This window comes from Eutrigla gurnardus (genome assembly GCF_963514095.1).
Source record: "Eutrigla gurnardus genome assembly, chromosome: 11".
Lineage (NCBI taxonomy): Eukaryota > Metazoa > Chordata > Actinopteri > Perciformes > Triglidae > Eutrigla > Eutrigla gurnardus.
This window is the reverse complement of record NC_139925.1, coordinates 15,626,542-15,643,502: the sequence shown is the minus strand read 5'-3', so window position 1 is coordinate 15,643,502 and position 16,961 is coordinate 15,626,542. Positions and strand designations below refer to the sequence as shown.

The 16,961-nt window shown below is 41.4% G+C and overlaps 1 protein-coding gene across 2 annotated transcripts in view; it reads right to left on the bottom strand.

The window, feature by feature from the left end:
• LOC311020524 (inactive phospholipase D5-like) overlaps positions 1–16,961 on the bottom strand; it is a 47,195-nt gene that overhangs the window by 29,378 nt on the left and 856 nt on the right. Inside the window, exon 1 of one of the 2 annotated variants that reach the window (XM_084020604.1) lies at positions 9,328–9,469. The exons of the other annotated variant lie outside the window; for it this stretch is intronic. Coding sequence (XP_083876730.1) covers positions 9,328–9,333 — 6 coding nt within the window. The 5' untranslated portion in view covers positions 9,334–9,469. Of the gene's footprint in view, positions 1–9,327; positions 9,470–16,961 lie in introns of those variants that run through there. 2 annotated transcript variants of the gene reach the window in all.

Below are 16,961 nucleotides of genomic sequence, written 5' to 3'. Positions count from 1 at the left end.
GGTGTTGACACCGTTATATTTCACCCTGTATGAAATTGTTTTATGCCCCTTGATTGAATTTGTGTGACAAATGACTTCTGGTATATGAACCTGTTTTGTCACCATGTTCTCGTACCAGTGAGACCTATAAATAAAGTTGTTCTAAATTGAATTGCAATGAAAACACCTACACCTCTGTAGAAACTGAAGGCGAGGCCATCCATCACTTCACAAGGCAGTCTGGGGACGAGCGAGAGAGAGAGCTCGACCGTCCCGGCAGCTCCGATCGCTCCCAGATTCACTCTGACAGTCGTTCACTCTCATATCTCAACTCATCAACTAGGAGCTCAATCTCTTCATTTCATCTCTCTACCTGCAGCCATCATGGGGCTCATCTGCACCGATGGCTAACTGGATTGCTCATAGGCATGAGGAAATGATCCAGGATCCCACTGAAGCCACCACGTCATGTGCAGGAAACTCTCTGTACCAATTCAAATTTATGATTTCAATTGTATAGACGCCGATTGCACCATCTATCCTGGCTGCCACTTTCTGTCCAGAGAACACATGGACTGGTTTCGGTGATCTGGTCAGAAAACATCTGCTGGTTGGACCCAGTCAATAGGGACGGATTAATGGTTGTACAATGAGTGATTTTAGAAACTCAGTGATGGCCTTCTTACAGCTTACATTTATCTTTGAATATACTAATAGTTGACACTGACAATCTAAACATTCCCATGACAGCCACCGATCCATCATCTTTTGAAGGCTAGCTGAAGCATTGCTGTCTGTTCCTCCCTCACCATACTGTCACTTTTCCCTGACCTTTTCAATAACTGACTTAATGGAGGAAGGTCAGCGTCCATCTCTGAAGACAAACGCCAGCGCTGGCCTCGAAGCTGACCTGTAAAGGCTGACATACACTCCTAAAATGCTGTGTGTGTGTGTGTGTGCGTGTTACAGTCAGTGTAAATTGTGACATTTTAAGACACGCTGGAGGCATTTAAGCATTTACATAAATGCATATGTATAGCATTTATCAGCCTTAGTTTGTCCTGAAACTTAAAATATGAAATATTTCAGAGACATTTCGATGGATTGCAAAGAGAATACCTGCTAAACATTCACCTGCACACATTGTCACTGATGCTGATATTAGCATTTAGCTCAAAGCACCACCGTGCAGCCTCACAGAGCTGCTAGCGTAGTCTGTATACTCTTAGTTTCCTGTATATTGTCTGTCCGGGGAGATTTTAAACCTGTTTATTTGACTTTTTAACCGCCCTGCTTTACAACCAATCCTTGAAATAATTTATTCAAGAACTGAGCCAAAGCGAATGAAGAAAAACTGTTTAAAAAACCCCATTGCTCTCCTTTTCACAGCTGTCAGCCACTATCATGCGCTCAATCTACTTTCTCTCACTCTTTTCCCTTTGCATTCCCATTGGTCCCAGCTGGCCTCTCCAAAATCAATAAATCAATTGTTTTCCCATTTAAAATGACATGAGAGCCCTGCTGACCATGATGAGACCTGAGTCACCCAATCAGCCCTCTGTCCATGCAGTCAGCTCCGTCCCAGCCTTCCTGCTGGTCCTGTCTTCTTTGACACACAACAGCACTGCATGAATTGTCTCAGCTTAAGAATGCCGGTTTGCTGTGTCAGCAATAACAATGTAGAAAATATGTGTCAGGAGTTTATCGCATTTTCTTCTTTTGTCCCTTTTTAAAGTCTGCACTGCTCAGTAGAGTGTAAATACATCCCAATAGCATCCTCCCTCTTCCATCTGTATGTTAAAGAGATGGAAGCAAATCACCATCATTATCATTTCCAGATTTAATCTCTAATAATACTTAGGAAAACAGAATGGACCTGCTGATGCCAGTGATTAATCTATTTTAATCACTGCAGGTTCATCACATATGATCAACCCCTTTCACGACATTACATTGTTTTAAAAATATCAATAGTCACTTTAATACTTTTTGTATTTGTCTTTATTAGTAGACTTGACATACGTTTGACTTGACATTCCCTTTCCTGTATGCTCTATCAAACAAATAGACACAAAACACACATTATATTGTGTATATGAAATGTGTTTTATTTATGTTTTCTACAATCTTCTTTTAGCAGGATTTTATTGTCCATGTCTTTGGATGATTTTATTTTGCCAGTTTTCTAAAGAGAAGATACTGTTTAAGATGAGTATTACTGCCCTATTCCATCCACCACAGATGCATAAAGACACAACCGTCTGAACCAGCATTTCTGAACTTTCCAAACACATCTGATACTCCAAGCTATCAATAATTTAATCATATGATATCACACTTACAATATGCCCCTGCTAGCGATACATGAGATGTGTGCTTTTTGTTGACTACAGCATTCTAGCAACCAGCATGCTCATCTTACTGAAAGTAGATGTTTTTGCAGACCCCTGCATTTTTCTCCACACTTCCGATGGCGTTTCCTGCCACTGCTCTCCTCTGAATATCCACGATAAGTGTGTGTGTATCCCGTTGCCACTCGCCACGTTACTACCGACTGTTACTGGTGTGTGTGTGTGTGTGTGTGTGTGTGTGTGTGTGTGTGTGTGTGTGTGTGTGGAATCAGAAGGATGTTCAATTACACTGCCTCAGCTGGTGTGTATAGACGGAGAGGATGGTTTACTGAGTAGCCATATACACACACACAAACACACACACACACACGCACACACACACACACACACACACACACACACACACACACACACACACACACACACACACACACACCCAGTCAAGCGCACACATAATTTGTGAGCCAAAAGTGTTTCATTAAAGCTCTGCCAGGAGAGCTGCTTGGACTTGATCCCTTGACAAGCCACAGGCCTTGGCTAAATTACCGAGATAGCGGAGAACAAAGAAAGACGGAGAGAGGGAGAGAGGCAGAGAGGCAGAGAGGGAGAGAGGGAGAGTGGGAGAGAGGGAGAGCAGGAGAGAGGGAGAATGTCATGAGTCGATTCACAGCACAGGCTCACTTCCCCGTCTCCTCTCGTTTAATTCAACTGGACTTTTGATGGCCAAGTGAGAACATTATCTTCAGCTTTAATAACAGGATGTGAGCAAACTAATCATGACCACATTCATTCATTTGATTAGAAAGATGTCTATGTGATAACAAAACTCTTCAACAGGTGTGCTCACAAATACACACGCAAACAAGCATTCCAAGCACAACTCGGTGGCTTAACCTTAATTCATTAACCAAAACTCTTTTTTTCTTAATGCGTCAAGTCTTTTTTTCCTTTATAGCCTAATAAAGTGATAAAGTGATCACCTTGGGGACAAAGGAAACTTTTCTCCTGTAGGGGCTTTGGCAGAATATCTGCAGTGCAGCGAAAATAACGCTGAGATACAACTCTTCACCGTGACCTTTTTCAGAGTCTTGTCGCCCCGACAACTTTTCACAAGGCAGAATTTATTCTTTTGTGAAATACAGCAGTTCTTTTTTTGTGTGTGTGTGTGTGTGGTGGGGGGGGTTCTGGGTCAGCTGCATTGAGTGACAGTGTGAGGGTGAATCTGTGACCCCATGAGGTTGAAATCTTGGGGTTTTAGTGAAGTATCTTTACTACATTTGAGTTGTAATGTAATTTGGTACAAATATCCATGGTGCAGAGAGGATTACCCTTAATCTCTCAACATCTATTGGATGGATTACCATGAAATGTGGAACACACGTCTTTGTTCCCCTCAGGATGAATCGTATTAACTTCCCTCAACTATGAAGCTCAGCCTCACAGAGCCACTAGCATGGCTGTAGACTCACTCCCTCCTCACTATCCAGGGGGTTCTTTGTAGAACACTATAAAGTGAGTTCATCCGTAGAATGAAAAGAACACTTTCGGAAACTACTTGGGTCATGTAAGTTGTAGTCGTACTTGTAAGTTCCTCTGGTAAGCAGTGATGCCACGTATATAGGACTTTTATTGTGAAAGATAAGAACAAAATGCTCACGATCCTGTCAATGTAGAGGAAATGTGTTTATTAAATGATTAAGTACTTTATGACCATCTGTGTTATGATGCAGTGTTCTGCTCAGATTATTTTTTATGGATTTGTCTCCATTTCGCTGCTCTCTCTGCTCTCCGTCTTTAATTTTTCCTTCAGTGCAATGCATGATGGGTACAAAATGTACTATTTTTTGGACTTTATAGTGATTAGTAATCTGTTGAACACATGAACCATGACTCTACTGAGAAAACGTCCTTTATTGTAGAACAGTCTGCACTGCTTCTCTGACACTGACAGAGTTGCTCATGCGTGAAGTTTTATCTTGAGCCGAGCGGATGACTGGAATTGTTTTGTGTGCACGTCCCTGACAGGTTGTCAGCCTTCTTCCTCGTATTCAGGTACGGCGGATGCTGATTCTCATGGTAATGAGCTGCCACTTTGAAGTCTCGTGGCTGAGTTAACACCAGGACCGGGAGAGAACTTAAAAATCCCTGAGTCCAGACTTTTTTTGCACTGATGATAAATAACACTGCCACAAAAAAACTTTACCTCCTACACAGCATCTGCAGCTCTGCTGGGCCTTATCCAGATGTGGCCATTAAAAAGTATGCAGTAACTTTTTTAACAATATGTAAAATTGTTCTTCCCATAGGAGACAAAAATACTGTCAGGTCTTTTTCCGGAAAGTACCTTTCACAGGAGATGGATGGGGAAACATCATTAGAAAATCAAACTTTAGGAAAAGCTAATGCTGAAAACAACTCAAGTACCAAAAATAAAAGAAGTCATTATACCAAATGGCCCATTCAGAAATCAGTAATATATCACTGGATTATAATAATTGGTATAGTGTTTTATAGCTGATGGAGGTGGAGTTATTAATATAATAATACACAATCACAATGTGAAAAGTCCAAAATACAATATTGGTTTCCAAATTGAATGGGAGTAGAAGTATCATCAGCTGAAGTAAAAGTACCTAAAAATTGTTCTTTGGTGAGGTTGCAGAATGCAACCAACTGACTTCTCCCACATGCCAAGAGTAGAACTACGATGGTCAACGCACAACACGCAGAATTATAATAGCCCCGTCAATGTTTAATTTGTCCGTTCTGGGCTACTGTAGAAACATGGCCTTCACTTCTTTGAAGAGGACCTGCTCTGTATGTAGAAATAAACAGTTAATTCTAAGGTAACGAAAACACAAGGATTCTTATTTTCAGGTGAGCAGGTAACAATGAAGAAATGTATAATATTATATTCCATTTCTGCCAAAAGATCAACTTAAATGCTCCACACCATACCTTTTAAGTACAACACTTGAGTAACTGTACTTACATGTACTGAAGTACTGTACATTGCACCACTAACGACAGGTCACTGTAAAAGATCTAAAACGTTCTGTAAAGCTCCTGTAACGTCGAGCATCGTTTTCAAAGATGGCAGCACATCTCTTTTGACAAACCGGTGAATCTCTCCTCGTTAATTCAAGTTGAAATGAATGAAGTCGTACAGTGACAGCAGCTTAATGAGAAGCGATGCTGTGTGAAGCTGTCGCGGTCATGAAGTGGATGAACTCTTGCACTTACAACACACCAAACACTGAACTGCCAGAGACACACGACTAGTGAATAGCACGGACCAACATGAGCATCCCAGACTCTAAGTAGCTGTAAGAAATTATACCACTGGCTTCACAACAGTGCCATCTGTCACGTAGACAGCGGCTATAAAACTGTAAAATTAAAGTGATTAATGTGAAGAAAAGATGTTTTAGTGCAATTTAATCTACTTCTCCCCCATCTCAAAACTATCAAGTTAATGTACAAATTCAAGAAATGTCTATATGACATATTATGCACTGTAAAAAGTGATAAATCATGTCATGTAATCCAAGAAAGCTCGGAGGTTGAATCCCGGAGGAACGCTGACCAACAACAAGTCAACGCATCTCCTCCCTCCCTACGCATCTGATGTAATAAAAGCCCATCCATAATTAATGCTTTGATAAATCAGTCCGTGCGTTCCCTGCTAAGATCTTGTAATGTTCTGATAGGTGTCATTTGTTATGCCTGGTTAAAGCCTTGTTAGTGCAGGATGATGGATAATGTTTCTGCCCACAGTAGAGAATCAGTTTCAGGAAGTGTTTGTGTGTCCAATCAGTAGTTAGGAGGCGGGAGCTGCCAGCTAATACTAAAATATACAATGATTGGGACAAACATGTGGTTTTAGTTGCCTAACGCTGCTGAATCTTAACCACATAGAAGTCTCAATAACAATAAGGCAGAACAATAAACTTTGACGTGCCACGGCAGGAAAAGCATGTTTTTATATTATATATCATATTAATTTGATTGCATCCCATTATGTTTCTTCAAATCCAGGGAACGTTGCTAGTGATCGTTTATAACGTTGACATCTAATTTTATCAACATTTCCCTATACGAGTCTTATCTGTAGTTTTGGATTTGATAGCTTGCGATGGTGGACATAATCTCCACACTGTGATGTACAACTTTGCTCTTTTTGTATTATACCTAGACATAAGGACTACAAATCATACAGGCTTATCAGTTGGAAAAACATTAGCAGTTTGAATTCAGTAGATATGAAGAAAAAGAATAATAAAAGCTCTAGATCAGAGTTCAATTTGTCCAAGGATTTTATGTTATTCCTGGTCGGTAGCTTTGCTAGAGAACAAATAAATAATTCTGTTCCGCATCATCCTGCTGAAATGTTACTGACAGAATACCAAACTGACAGTCAAGACAGCACAAACCCGTCTATATAGTGCGTTTTTATTTTTCCTACTATTTCTCCCTATGATAATGATAATATGCAGCATTGTTCTAGGATGAAGCAACACTGGGAGCCAGCTGAGTTCCTGAGGTAGCAGTCTGCCCTTAGTGATGTGTTATAATCATACATTCACGACATGACAGGTGTCGATATATGCACACTCCACACACACACAGTGACACCATGGTGCAGCTATAAATATGTTCTTCCCTCTATGTATATACATTACAAATTAAACGCTGTAATACAGCAAAACTAGGGAGCACACACTTGACAATCCTCCGAATATTTAAATAACAAAACTGTTTAAAGCAAATTGATTTGCACGTGAAGCTGAATCTGCAGCCAAATAAACCAGCCCGAGTCCTGTGCTGGGATATTGCTGCTTTGTCCTTGACTTGCTGTTCGGTAACTATGGAAATATATGTTGCTTCTTTAGCTGAACCTTTTGAAATGGAGACACGGAGGCACAATCTGCACCAGCAATGAATCACTTGCTCCTCATACATCAAATACTTCACGTCAAGGTTTTCCATCATCATCGTGCATGTGGATCTGCCACTTGTTGTTTCTCATCGAGGCTGGCAGCAGAGACTAGAGAGAGGGAGAGTAGAAGGAAGCAGAGCAGCCCTCTGCAGACAACACGCTTTAACCCTGAACTAATCCAAACTCTAACCTTCAGCGTAAACAAGCCTCTCGGAGAAGCGAGGCCTGGCCCGCACGACCTGCCTTTGAAGAACGGATCCCACTCTGATCCGTTCCACTGTTTTTGACAAACATGCAGGGAGCCAGTGGTTTGGTTGCCATGGATACCGTTTCAGGTGTTTTGGGGCTCTACGGTCTGTTGGCAGTTTGCACCATGGTCTCATGGCCTTCTGGGTCTGTTTGTGTGTACGTGTGCTCTGACGTGGGAGCTTGTTTGGTAACAAATTGATGCCGTCTGGCAGAATTAGGAAAGACTTCTCTGCCACGCCACCTTGTCCATAATCGTCTTTCCCCCCAGCCTTCTCATCTCTTCTCACTTTCACAGCTGCAGATTTTCATCTCCCCGCCCCTCCCACTCTCTCTTTACCCTACTTTTTTTTTTTATCTCTCCCCATTCCATTCCCATTAAAACTCCCCCTCACTCCCCTCCTCCACCACTGATAGACAGTCTGAGTGTAGCAGGTCAGCAGCCCACTTCTACGGCAGTCCTCTATGCACCCAGGCTGAAAAGACTGATGGGACCAAAATGGGAGGGAGACAGCGACGAAGAGGAAGACACAGAAGATGTGATGTTGAAGGGAAAACCTTGCTGTTATGGTCTGGGGTCGATTCGTAGCTGTCCAAGATTATATCATGACTCACGCTGGATAAAACTACAGTAGAAGACAATTACATTATACTCCTGGTCATTTCACAGTGAGGGGAGACTGGGTGAGCTCAGTATGGTTGTCCTCCTCCCGCATTCTTTGATTTGATTTGTGCTGTGATATGAAGTGAGAACTCAAGGATACCTTTGTATGCTCGTGGGTGCAGTTTGTACTGTACGGTGTGCTTGTGAGACAAGCTTAGATTACTGTTTTTATGATTTGATAGTTTTAAAACAATCTGATTGTAATATATATGCTAATAGGACCATAATAGTGTCATAAACACTTAACAGTAAATGAGCTTTTTCAAAGTACTGTGCCCAAGATACTTTCTGAGACATTTTACAGTTGAAATATGAAGTTGTTTTCAGTGCTCTCTGGTGGATAAACTGGGAAATGTTGTTTCTAAATAACCTCAAACATATGTTGCACTTTCTTGTTAATTATCAGCCAGCACTGTCTCCTACAATTGACATTTCTACACACGATGTATATTTGCAATAATTGAATATCGGTCGATTTATCGTTGTAGCTCTATACTTCTCAGAAACTTTCTGGATGTGTACGTAAACAAATCTTCTTCGTATCATTGCCAAATAAAGCAGTAGACAAAAAGAAAAGAAGATCATATCCACCATTAAAAGTCTTGCTGTCTCTGCCCAGCAACAGAGATGCACTTGACAGCTTCCAGAGCTGTGACTCTACAGCCTCAGTTGCTCCAAGGCTGGCATGTAAATGTATCAGCATGTTTATCAGGTGTGAAACACAGCAAACTGTGTTGGCTGCTGAATTAAATATCCACATGACCCACTCAGCATCAGCACCCTCTTCTAGATGCATGAAGTAAGCATGGACACACATACAGGGATACATGACCATAGTTTTGAGCCTCATGCCGTTATTTAAACATCAGTGCAACAGAAAAAAACAGAATCTGATTCTTAGAAACAAGGCTCAGGGTGTGAGAATCCCACACTATATTAAAGAATCGCACTCTGCAAACACAAAAAGCCACTTGAGTGTGAAAGACTTGAAGCCAAAGAGCCGTCACAACACCTAACACTTCCTGAGACGGAAAGGATCACTTTCTCATCCAAGAGCACATTTCTCTCAGTTCAAGTCCATTTGGTCAGAAGATGCATAGATGGATGGGTGGATAATGCAAAACACATGTATAGTAAGGAGTCCTCACCTTCATGGCGCATCCATCTGTCGCTAATCCACTCTGAAACACATGTGCTCCTCTGGGTGTGTGTGATGAGAGAAACAGAAAGTGTGTGTGTGCATGTGTGTGTGTGTGTGTGTGTGTGTGTGTGTGTGTGTGAGGGCTGTAAAATCGCTTCTCCTGAAGTCACAGGGGAGGGGAGGAGTCGGCTCCTCTCCGCAGCAAAGATGTATGTGTTGTGAATGCACGTGTATGTGTGTGAGATAAGGGTGTGTGTGTGTGTGTGTGTGTGTGTAGGTGTGTGTTGGAGAGGGAAAGTGCTGCTCCTCCTGCCTTTTGTATCAATGAAAACTCAGAAGGACACACCTAAATGCTAACATAATGCTGTCTGCCCTCTACTCACACTTTTTCTATGCATCTGGTACTCCTCTCGCCTCAATGTTTCCTGTCCTCCCTCCTCTCTGTCTCACTTTCCTCCTCTCCTCTCGTCTCACCATATCGTGTGTTCATCCACTTCCTTCTAACTCTCCCTCCCTCCCTCCCTCCCTCCCTCCCTCCCAGATCCCTCCCTCCCTCTATCTCCCCACACCCTCTCCCTCTAATAGAAAGCTCACATTTCTCTGTTCTCCCATACAGACACAGAATGGATGGTCCAGCTCTCTTCTGCTTTTCACTGTCCATCCATTCGTCCGTCCTCTCACCGTGCATGAGAGTGAGCTGCCCAGCCCTCACGCACACTTAACTAGCCTCTGTGTGACTAAAACCACACATTCTACACAGATGTTGAATGAGCAGTGAACGTATTGCAAACATCAATACAATGCATTATGACCCTATGTCCTTATTCAATATTTAGTTTGGCTTTCTGCTCGGTCACATGTGATGCAGCACGTTTGCATTAAATCACACACACTCACACACACACACACACACACACACACACACACACTCACACACACACACACACACCGATGCATCCTGTGACGAGGTTTACTCCACACGTTTCTTTTACTATGCAATGGCAGCGCATTGAAATGCAGTGCAGCTTCTGGTCACATGCAGAGTAGAGATAGTAAATCTTTAGAAGTCAGTCCTGCAGCTGTGGACTGACACAGAATGGCCAGCAGAGGGTGCTGTTACACTTCACAGGTCAGAGCCCATTATAAGCGAAATAAGAGAAGAGAAGAATGGTGGTAGAAGACCTTTGACTTCTACACTTTAGACTTAATTGGCCCCTAGGGGAAATTCATCTCCACAGCACTGTTCATGTCAGACAACTATACACACACAACAGTCAAACTCTCGAGTGTAAACTTAGAACAACTTAACTGCTGTAATGAGAGACCATAAACAAATATCATTACTGTATTTACACTTTACACAGCCAACATTCACAAATCACTTGTCCTTTGGTTCAAGAGTGTTATGCTTGGCCAGGAGTGGAACTGCTCGTCTGCGTTATGGGATATAATTCTTGTTTATTTCTACAGTACAGGAAGACAGAGATTAAAATGGTCCATTTAGATGAGTTTAACTCCATTTAAATCAACCTGAAATGTCAAAAGGTGGATTCATGAGCAAAAATCTAAGCTTTCGACCCTTAAGTATAAATCTCATCCATGTTGTCTAATTTATAATAAATACCTGCATGTCTCATTAAGACCCTCCAATGGATCAACGTAATATTAGATGGACATCCAATCACTTCTCCTCTGAACTCTAAACAGGAGCGTTCACTATCATGCCTACAACAGAGATCTGTGACTAATATGATGATATTCTGGTATTTCCAAGTGTAGGATGAGTCCGTTTCTTTACTGTACTATAGGGGGTGTTTGTAACATCAGCAGTTATTCTGCCCTCCAGCTCTAGAACTTGGAGAGTTTTTATAATTATGGCTTTCCAGCTGACTTAGCAGCACACCACAGAACCAGGGAGACTTTGCTCGGCCCGGTCCTAAAATTTCAGTGTGCTAAAACAACTGGCTCAGGTCATTTCTCAGCCAGTCTTCAGATATCAGCTGTAGCTTCCCTTGGCCGTGTCCTCAGGCAGCTGGTGGGGAGCTGTCAGATCCTGGACTTCATTAAGGGTCAAACTGCTGCCTCCCTCCCATCAGTAACACCTGGTAAAACGTCAGGCAGCACACCGATGTCTCTTTTTCTACCCTTCAAATACCAATGGTACTCTATTTGGATATTTCTGTGCAATATTCACCACGTCTTTGAAGCTCCAGAACTGTTAAATGTGAGATCTATAAATAAAGAGCAATGTGGTTTATTTCCTTCTGTGGTTTCTGACTGTCTAGCTTTCTTTCTTTTAGAATGGCTCCAGTCCTAAAGATATCATCATTTATATTTCCCGAAGAACAAATGAAATAGAGGCGCATGTATCACACACAGATCTAGGGTGGATTTCAGTTTAATTCTGCCCTAAAGGCAATCGTTTGGCATTCATAGCCAGCGGGCGGTCCAAGCAGCAATAATTTATTGGGGAAATGTTGTATTTGTATCAATGTTATTTTGCCTCTTATAAGCAGAACGTGGCACCAGATGGTGATTTGACAAGATACAGACTAATTAGAGTGATGATGTGACTGATCCACAAGTTGCCTAAGAATGTTTCACGCTCCGTCTCGCCACACTTTTCTTGCACAATTTGTATTTGTACATATCAAGATTTGAAGAGGGCTCAGCTGCCCATGGGCTAGATTAGGGACACATTACTGTTGATCTTCTCATCTAGTGAACAAACACATGCCCCCTTAATCTCAACCCATTGCTGTAAGTCCACAACAGAGTTCATTTATACACCTGTATGATTTTTATATCTTCTCACTGGCTCATCAACATGCATGTCTTAGTCACAAGGGGAGTTCTCAGGCTCATTAGAGAAACCACATAACTAAGAGGTTTGAGCCTCTCTTAAATGCACGTATATTTATCATAAAGTAGTTTGCTCTGATTGAAAACATCAGAATTATTGTGGTAAATAAATGATACTCTGCAGATAGGAAGCAATCTGGCATCAGAACTCCCTGACACAACTGCTCAGAAGCAATGAGTCTCTTTTCATTAATCATCTCACAGTCAGCAAACACTTTGACACACACACACACACACACACACACACGAACAAGAGACGCTGCAATAAAGGCATCAAGTCGTGCAATCTGCAGCTCTGCTTCATCTTCTTTATTAAAAATGTCTGAGCAGTGACAGTGTACGAAGCCTAGAAGCAGTGATTTGAGATGTTCGCCAGTGAAATTCAATACAGCGCGTTCCTGCAAATGGAGATACGTGAGAGGGCTGAAGTGAATATTAAAAACCTATAGCCAGCCTTCAATGCTGGAGTTCAATGCTGCAAGCATTTAAAAGAGCTTCTTTATAAGACATGTATTGATTGTACCACACAGTTGTTTATGCCAGGTTTAAGTCTCACTGACAGTTTAATGACATGCATTTCACATTTCAGCGACTACCCCACAATCACACTCGGGCAAAACACTTTTTAAAACTAGAATAACTTGCCTTTGAGTCTAATGAGTTTCAGCTAATTGCCCGATTAGGTTGCCTGGGTATGTCTTCCAGTGGATTCTCACAGTTAATCAGTGTCAGCATGTGGTTATGTGTGTGTGTGTGTGTGTGTGTGTGTGTGTGTGTGTGTGTGTGTGTGTGTGTGTGTGTTGGGGGGGGGGCAGCTTAAAGACAGTAAAGAAACCCATTAAAAAAGCAGCCAATTAAAGTAAATGAGACAGGGGAGAATGAAAGCGTGCCTATGGTAAAACTGACAGTCAGCGTAATTGAACCCCCTGGGTCCTGCTTTGACGTTCAATTTGTTAGTGTTGAGACCGATGGTGTTCATTATGGTGGTACTGTATGTATAACACACACCTGCACACACACTGTCAGATGTGAGGCAGAGATGTTTCTATTTCACATTAGGCGATAGCTCCCTCTAGTGTTATAAATGGTGTAGACCCAATGCACATTCTTGACAAATCTTCACTAAATGTCCACGTGCCCCATGACATGTCCCAAGTCAAGCAACATTACAACTGCATGTGTTATTAAATGTCTACATACGGCTTATAAAGGCAAGGGTTAAAGTGTTACCAAAGCTTAGCTCCGCCTTAAACAGACATTAATATTATCTGACAAAGAATAATTCTCAAGGGGCCATAATGCATGATGAGTACTTTTACTTTTGATATTTTGGTGAAAATACTTATTTAAAAAAAACACAGTCATTCATAGATGATTAGGCCTATGTCTTGCTGGCTGTGAGTGGCAGTTAGTTAACCGAAAGATGACTAAAGAGCAGAATTGGTTATTATTTATGTCATTGATTTTGCTGATTTTTTGTTCAGCCGTGAATCAATATGTCAATCATCAATTTGATATGTCTAACAATGGCAGCATCAAGCATTTTTAGCATGAAATAGATGGGAGGGAAGGAAAATGTCATTAAAGCCAGACGCCCAGTCAAAATGTTAACTGAAACGTTAGCTGAACTTGAGCCAAGCTGTCAAACTGGGAGCCAAACACCCCAAGCATCAACTTAATTGGTACCCGGTATCAAACACTCGCTGTTACATGGCGTCCCAGAATGCAACATTTCCTTCTCACAGAAGTAGCACTCTCTCTCTCCCACTTTGTGCAAAAGGACTCTTGTATCTAGGCGGGGGAAATAAGCCTGTTGTGTAAAAGCTCGACTAACTTTAATCAGCCACTGCAGGCGCTTTGCTGGCTCCATTCAACACACAGAGAGAGAATATCCCGTCTAATGCATATTAGAAAACAACCTGAATTAACCAGCGACACCGACAGCGATGCGTTGTTTATCGGTGCAATAAATAAGCAAATCTTAGTGAAAGTTCAAAGCCATCCAACAGCGTTGAGAGAGTTGCATCCCAGAGCTCAACGTGAGGATTCCTCCTGCTGAAGAACCGTCAGACAAAACAGAAATCTACAAAACTGAACACATCTTTAACTCAAACATCAGGTGTGTGCTGCTGCCAAGAGACAAAGCCCAAAGTCTGCCCCAGATAATGAGGATGAACAGCAGAGCTGCAGAATACGGCAGCATTAATGCGGCTCTGAGTAACTGCCCACTATGAAAGGGATGTGAGGGATTTGAATGGGAAAATCCTTTAAGATCAAAAGCAAACGTCTAACTGAGTTGAAATCTCGTGTTTTTGTGAACCTGTAGACGCCAATAAATCCTGGATAACACATAGTGAGTCTTTTGTTTTAAAGCTCTATTTGTGTTGCTTTTTACAGTACAGTATATACCATGAGAAGTTGAATGAAGATGAATGATCAGTTATTGGATCATGCTAATGTTTTTATTAGTGAATCTTGATGACCATCAGATTACTATTTTTTACAGTGTATCTATCCTGTTAGTATGGCTTCTACAGGCCGTGTTGAAAATCGATGGGCAAGACTGTGGAAATATTTGGTTTAATCATATTAACATATGATTATCATCACAAATTTGTCAGGTATTTAACTTGCTGGTTTCACCAAAAACAAATATCCCTGTGTGGATAATAAAGTTTCATAATTGAATTGAGAATATTTTATAAATGGTGAGATATGTTGATGTTGCAACATAAATTGATTTGTGATGTTTTTTACAATGAATGTTTAATCTTTTTATCCAAATCAAAAATATAATCCTTGTTATGACTGCTTATCCCGAATGGATTCCATAGATGACAGATCCTTCTGTTGATCATTTAGTGTGATATTAATGGTTAACCAGCATCAGGGGCGTGGATGAAGTTAATCAAAAGGGTGTGGAACTTTTCAAAGAAAATAATCAAGACTAATGATTCATAATGGCTGAATAATTTTGGTTTAACATCCAGATCTCCTTGACTCTCTTCTTGGCCATGTACATCATGATCGTCGGTCTCCCGCAGCTTTCAGAGATGAAAGTCAAATAAATCTCTTGGAGAGAAAGCCTCGGGGCCCGCACAGTTTGACCAACGTTAGACCTGGTCTACATATCAGCACAGAAGTGAAAAAGCAATCAGCGTGAGGAGCCAACTCCACTCTGAGCTGCCAACCTTTAAAAGCCACCTGGGAGATTTCATCATCTTCTGCCTCGTCTACTTACTATGAGCATACAGACAGCCGACTACACAGTGAACACACTTTGGATGCAGCCATCGCCTTAAAAGGAACTTAAATGGTCATTTACTGACTTCAAATGCAAAGCTCGTTTGCAACCACGAACGCGACGCCAACATAAACCTAAGTATCTATAGAGCCATTAACCAAAGACCCCTAATGCTATTATATGCACTTAGATGCACTTAACATAGTTTTAGAGAAGCAACCGCTGTCAGCATACATTCATGTAACAGGAAAGCTGATGGCTAATAACTCTATCGGCGTAAAGTGTTGAAACATAAAAATTACCAACAGGTAACTCACAGTTTTGTGACGCTTTAGTTCAGGATTTTGTGAATCAAGTTGATGCTGAACTTGTGATGGAGCTGTTTTAACAGTTAATCAATGTGTCTGACGCACTTTATTCAACTTCTTATCTTTTCCTCCTCCTACTGCCTCCCCATTTATCATTGTTGTCAGCAGGGGGACTCTTGCTGTGACTTTAAATGTATGTCCAACCGGGCTGAATCTGTTGAAGTAACTTGCACTCCACGGTAATGAGGTTTTCCACGACTTAAAAGAGAAACCTAATCAGTCAGATGTTGTCATCCTGGCCGTCAGATGTGACTAGAATGATAGAATGAGACTTAATGGCAACATTTCTCAAAGAATTTGAATGTTGAGGCTGCAGGGTTTGCATTTGTCCTTGATCATTTATGCTAAATAACTGGTGTGTGTGTGTGTGTGTGTGTGTGTGTGTGTGTGTGTTTGGGTCTGCAGAAAGGGGACAGACTGTTTCATCGGTTATGCAGACAGGCTGAGAAAGCAGCTCTCTGGACATGGCACTGTTCCCCTCCAACATCAAATATTCAACACACACCTCTTCCATCCGTTCCCTGGTGCTAAATGTCTTCACTCAGAAACCCTGTGCAGAATGCTGATACTGTTTACCTGCAAGCAGCGAGTCTCCTAAGGTACTTACAACTCCTTTGTAACAGAAAAACAAAAGTGATTGTTGAATATTACCAAAAATGAACAAAGACAGCCAGAGATAAGGGATCGCAGTTCCCCAACACAGTTTGAATGGGACATAAGAAATGTACTCCATGGTGGGCCAACTTTCTCATACAGGCCTGCAACTAATTCTTAACATAGTTCTCAAGAGCTCAAGGTAATACATTCAAATGGCTTGTTTTGTGCCAAAACCAGAGATATTCAATTCACAATGACATAAAACAGAGAGGTAGCAAATCCCAACATTAAGGATGCCAAAACCAGCAAATAATTAGTTTGGAAAAAAATTCATTGACATGTCATATGCCTCCAAACCAAAAGACTGAATCCAGTACTTGCTTACTGCACATATACCTACTTTTTCTTCTAATACTCATCCAGTCTTGGGTTCAATATTCACATATTGCAGTCATCAGAACCAATTACCTCTCAAATATCATCATATTTTAGTGCCATTTTAGAAAAGTATGGATACTTTTCTCCTGTTTTATACGAGCATTCCAACTTTGATGTTTTAGATCCTTTAAA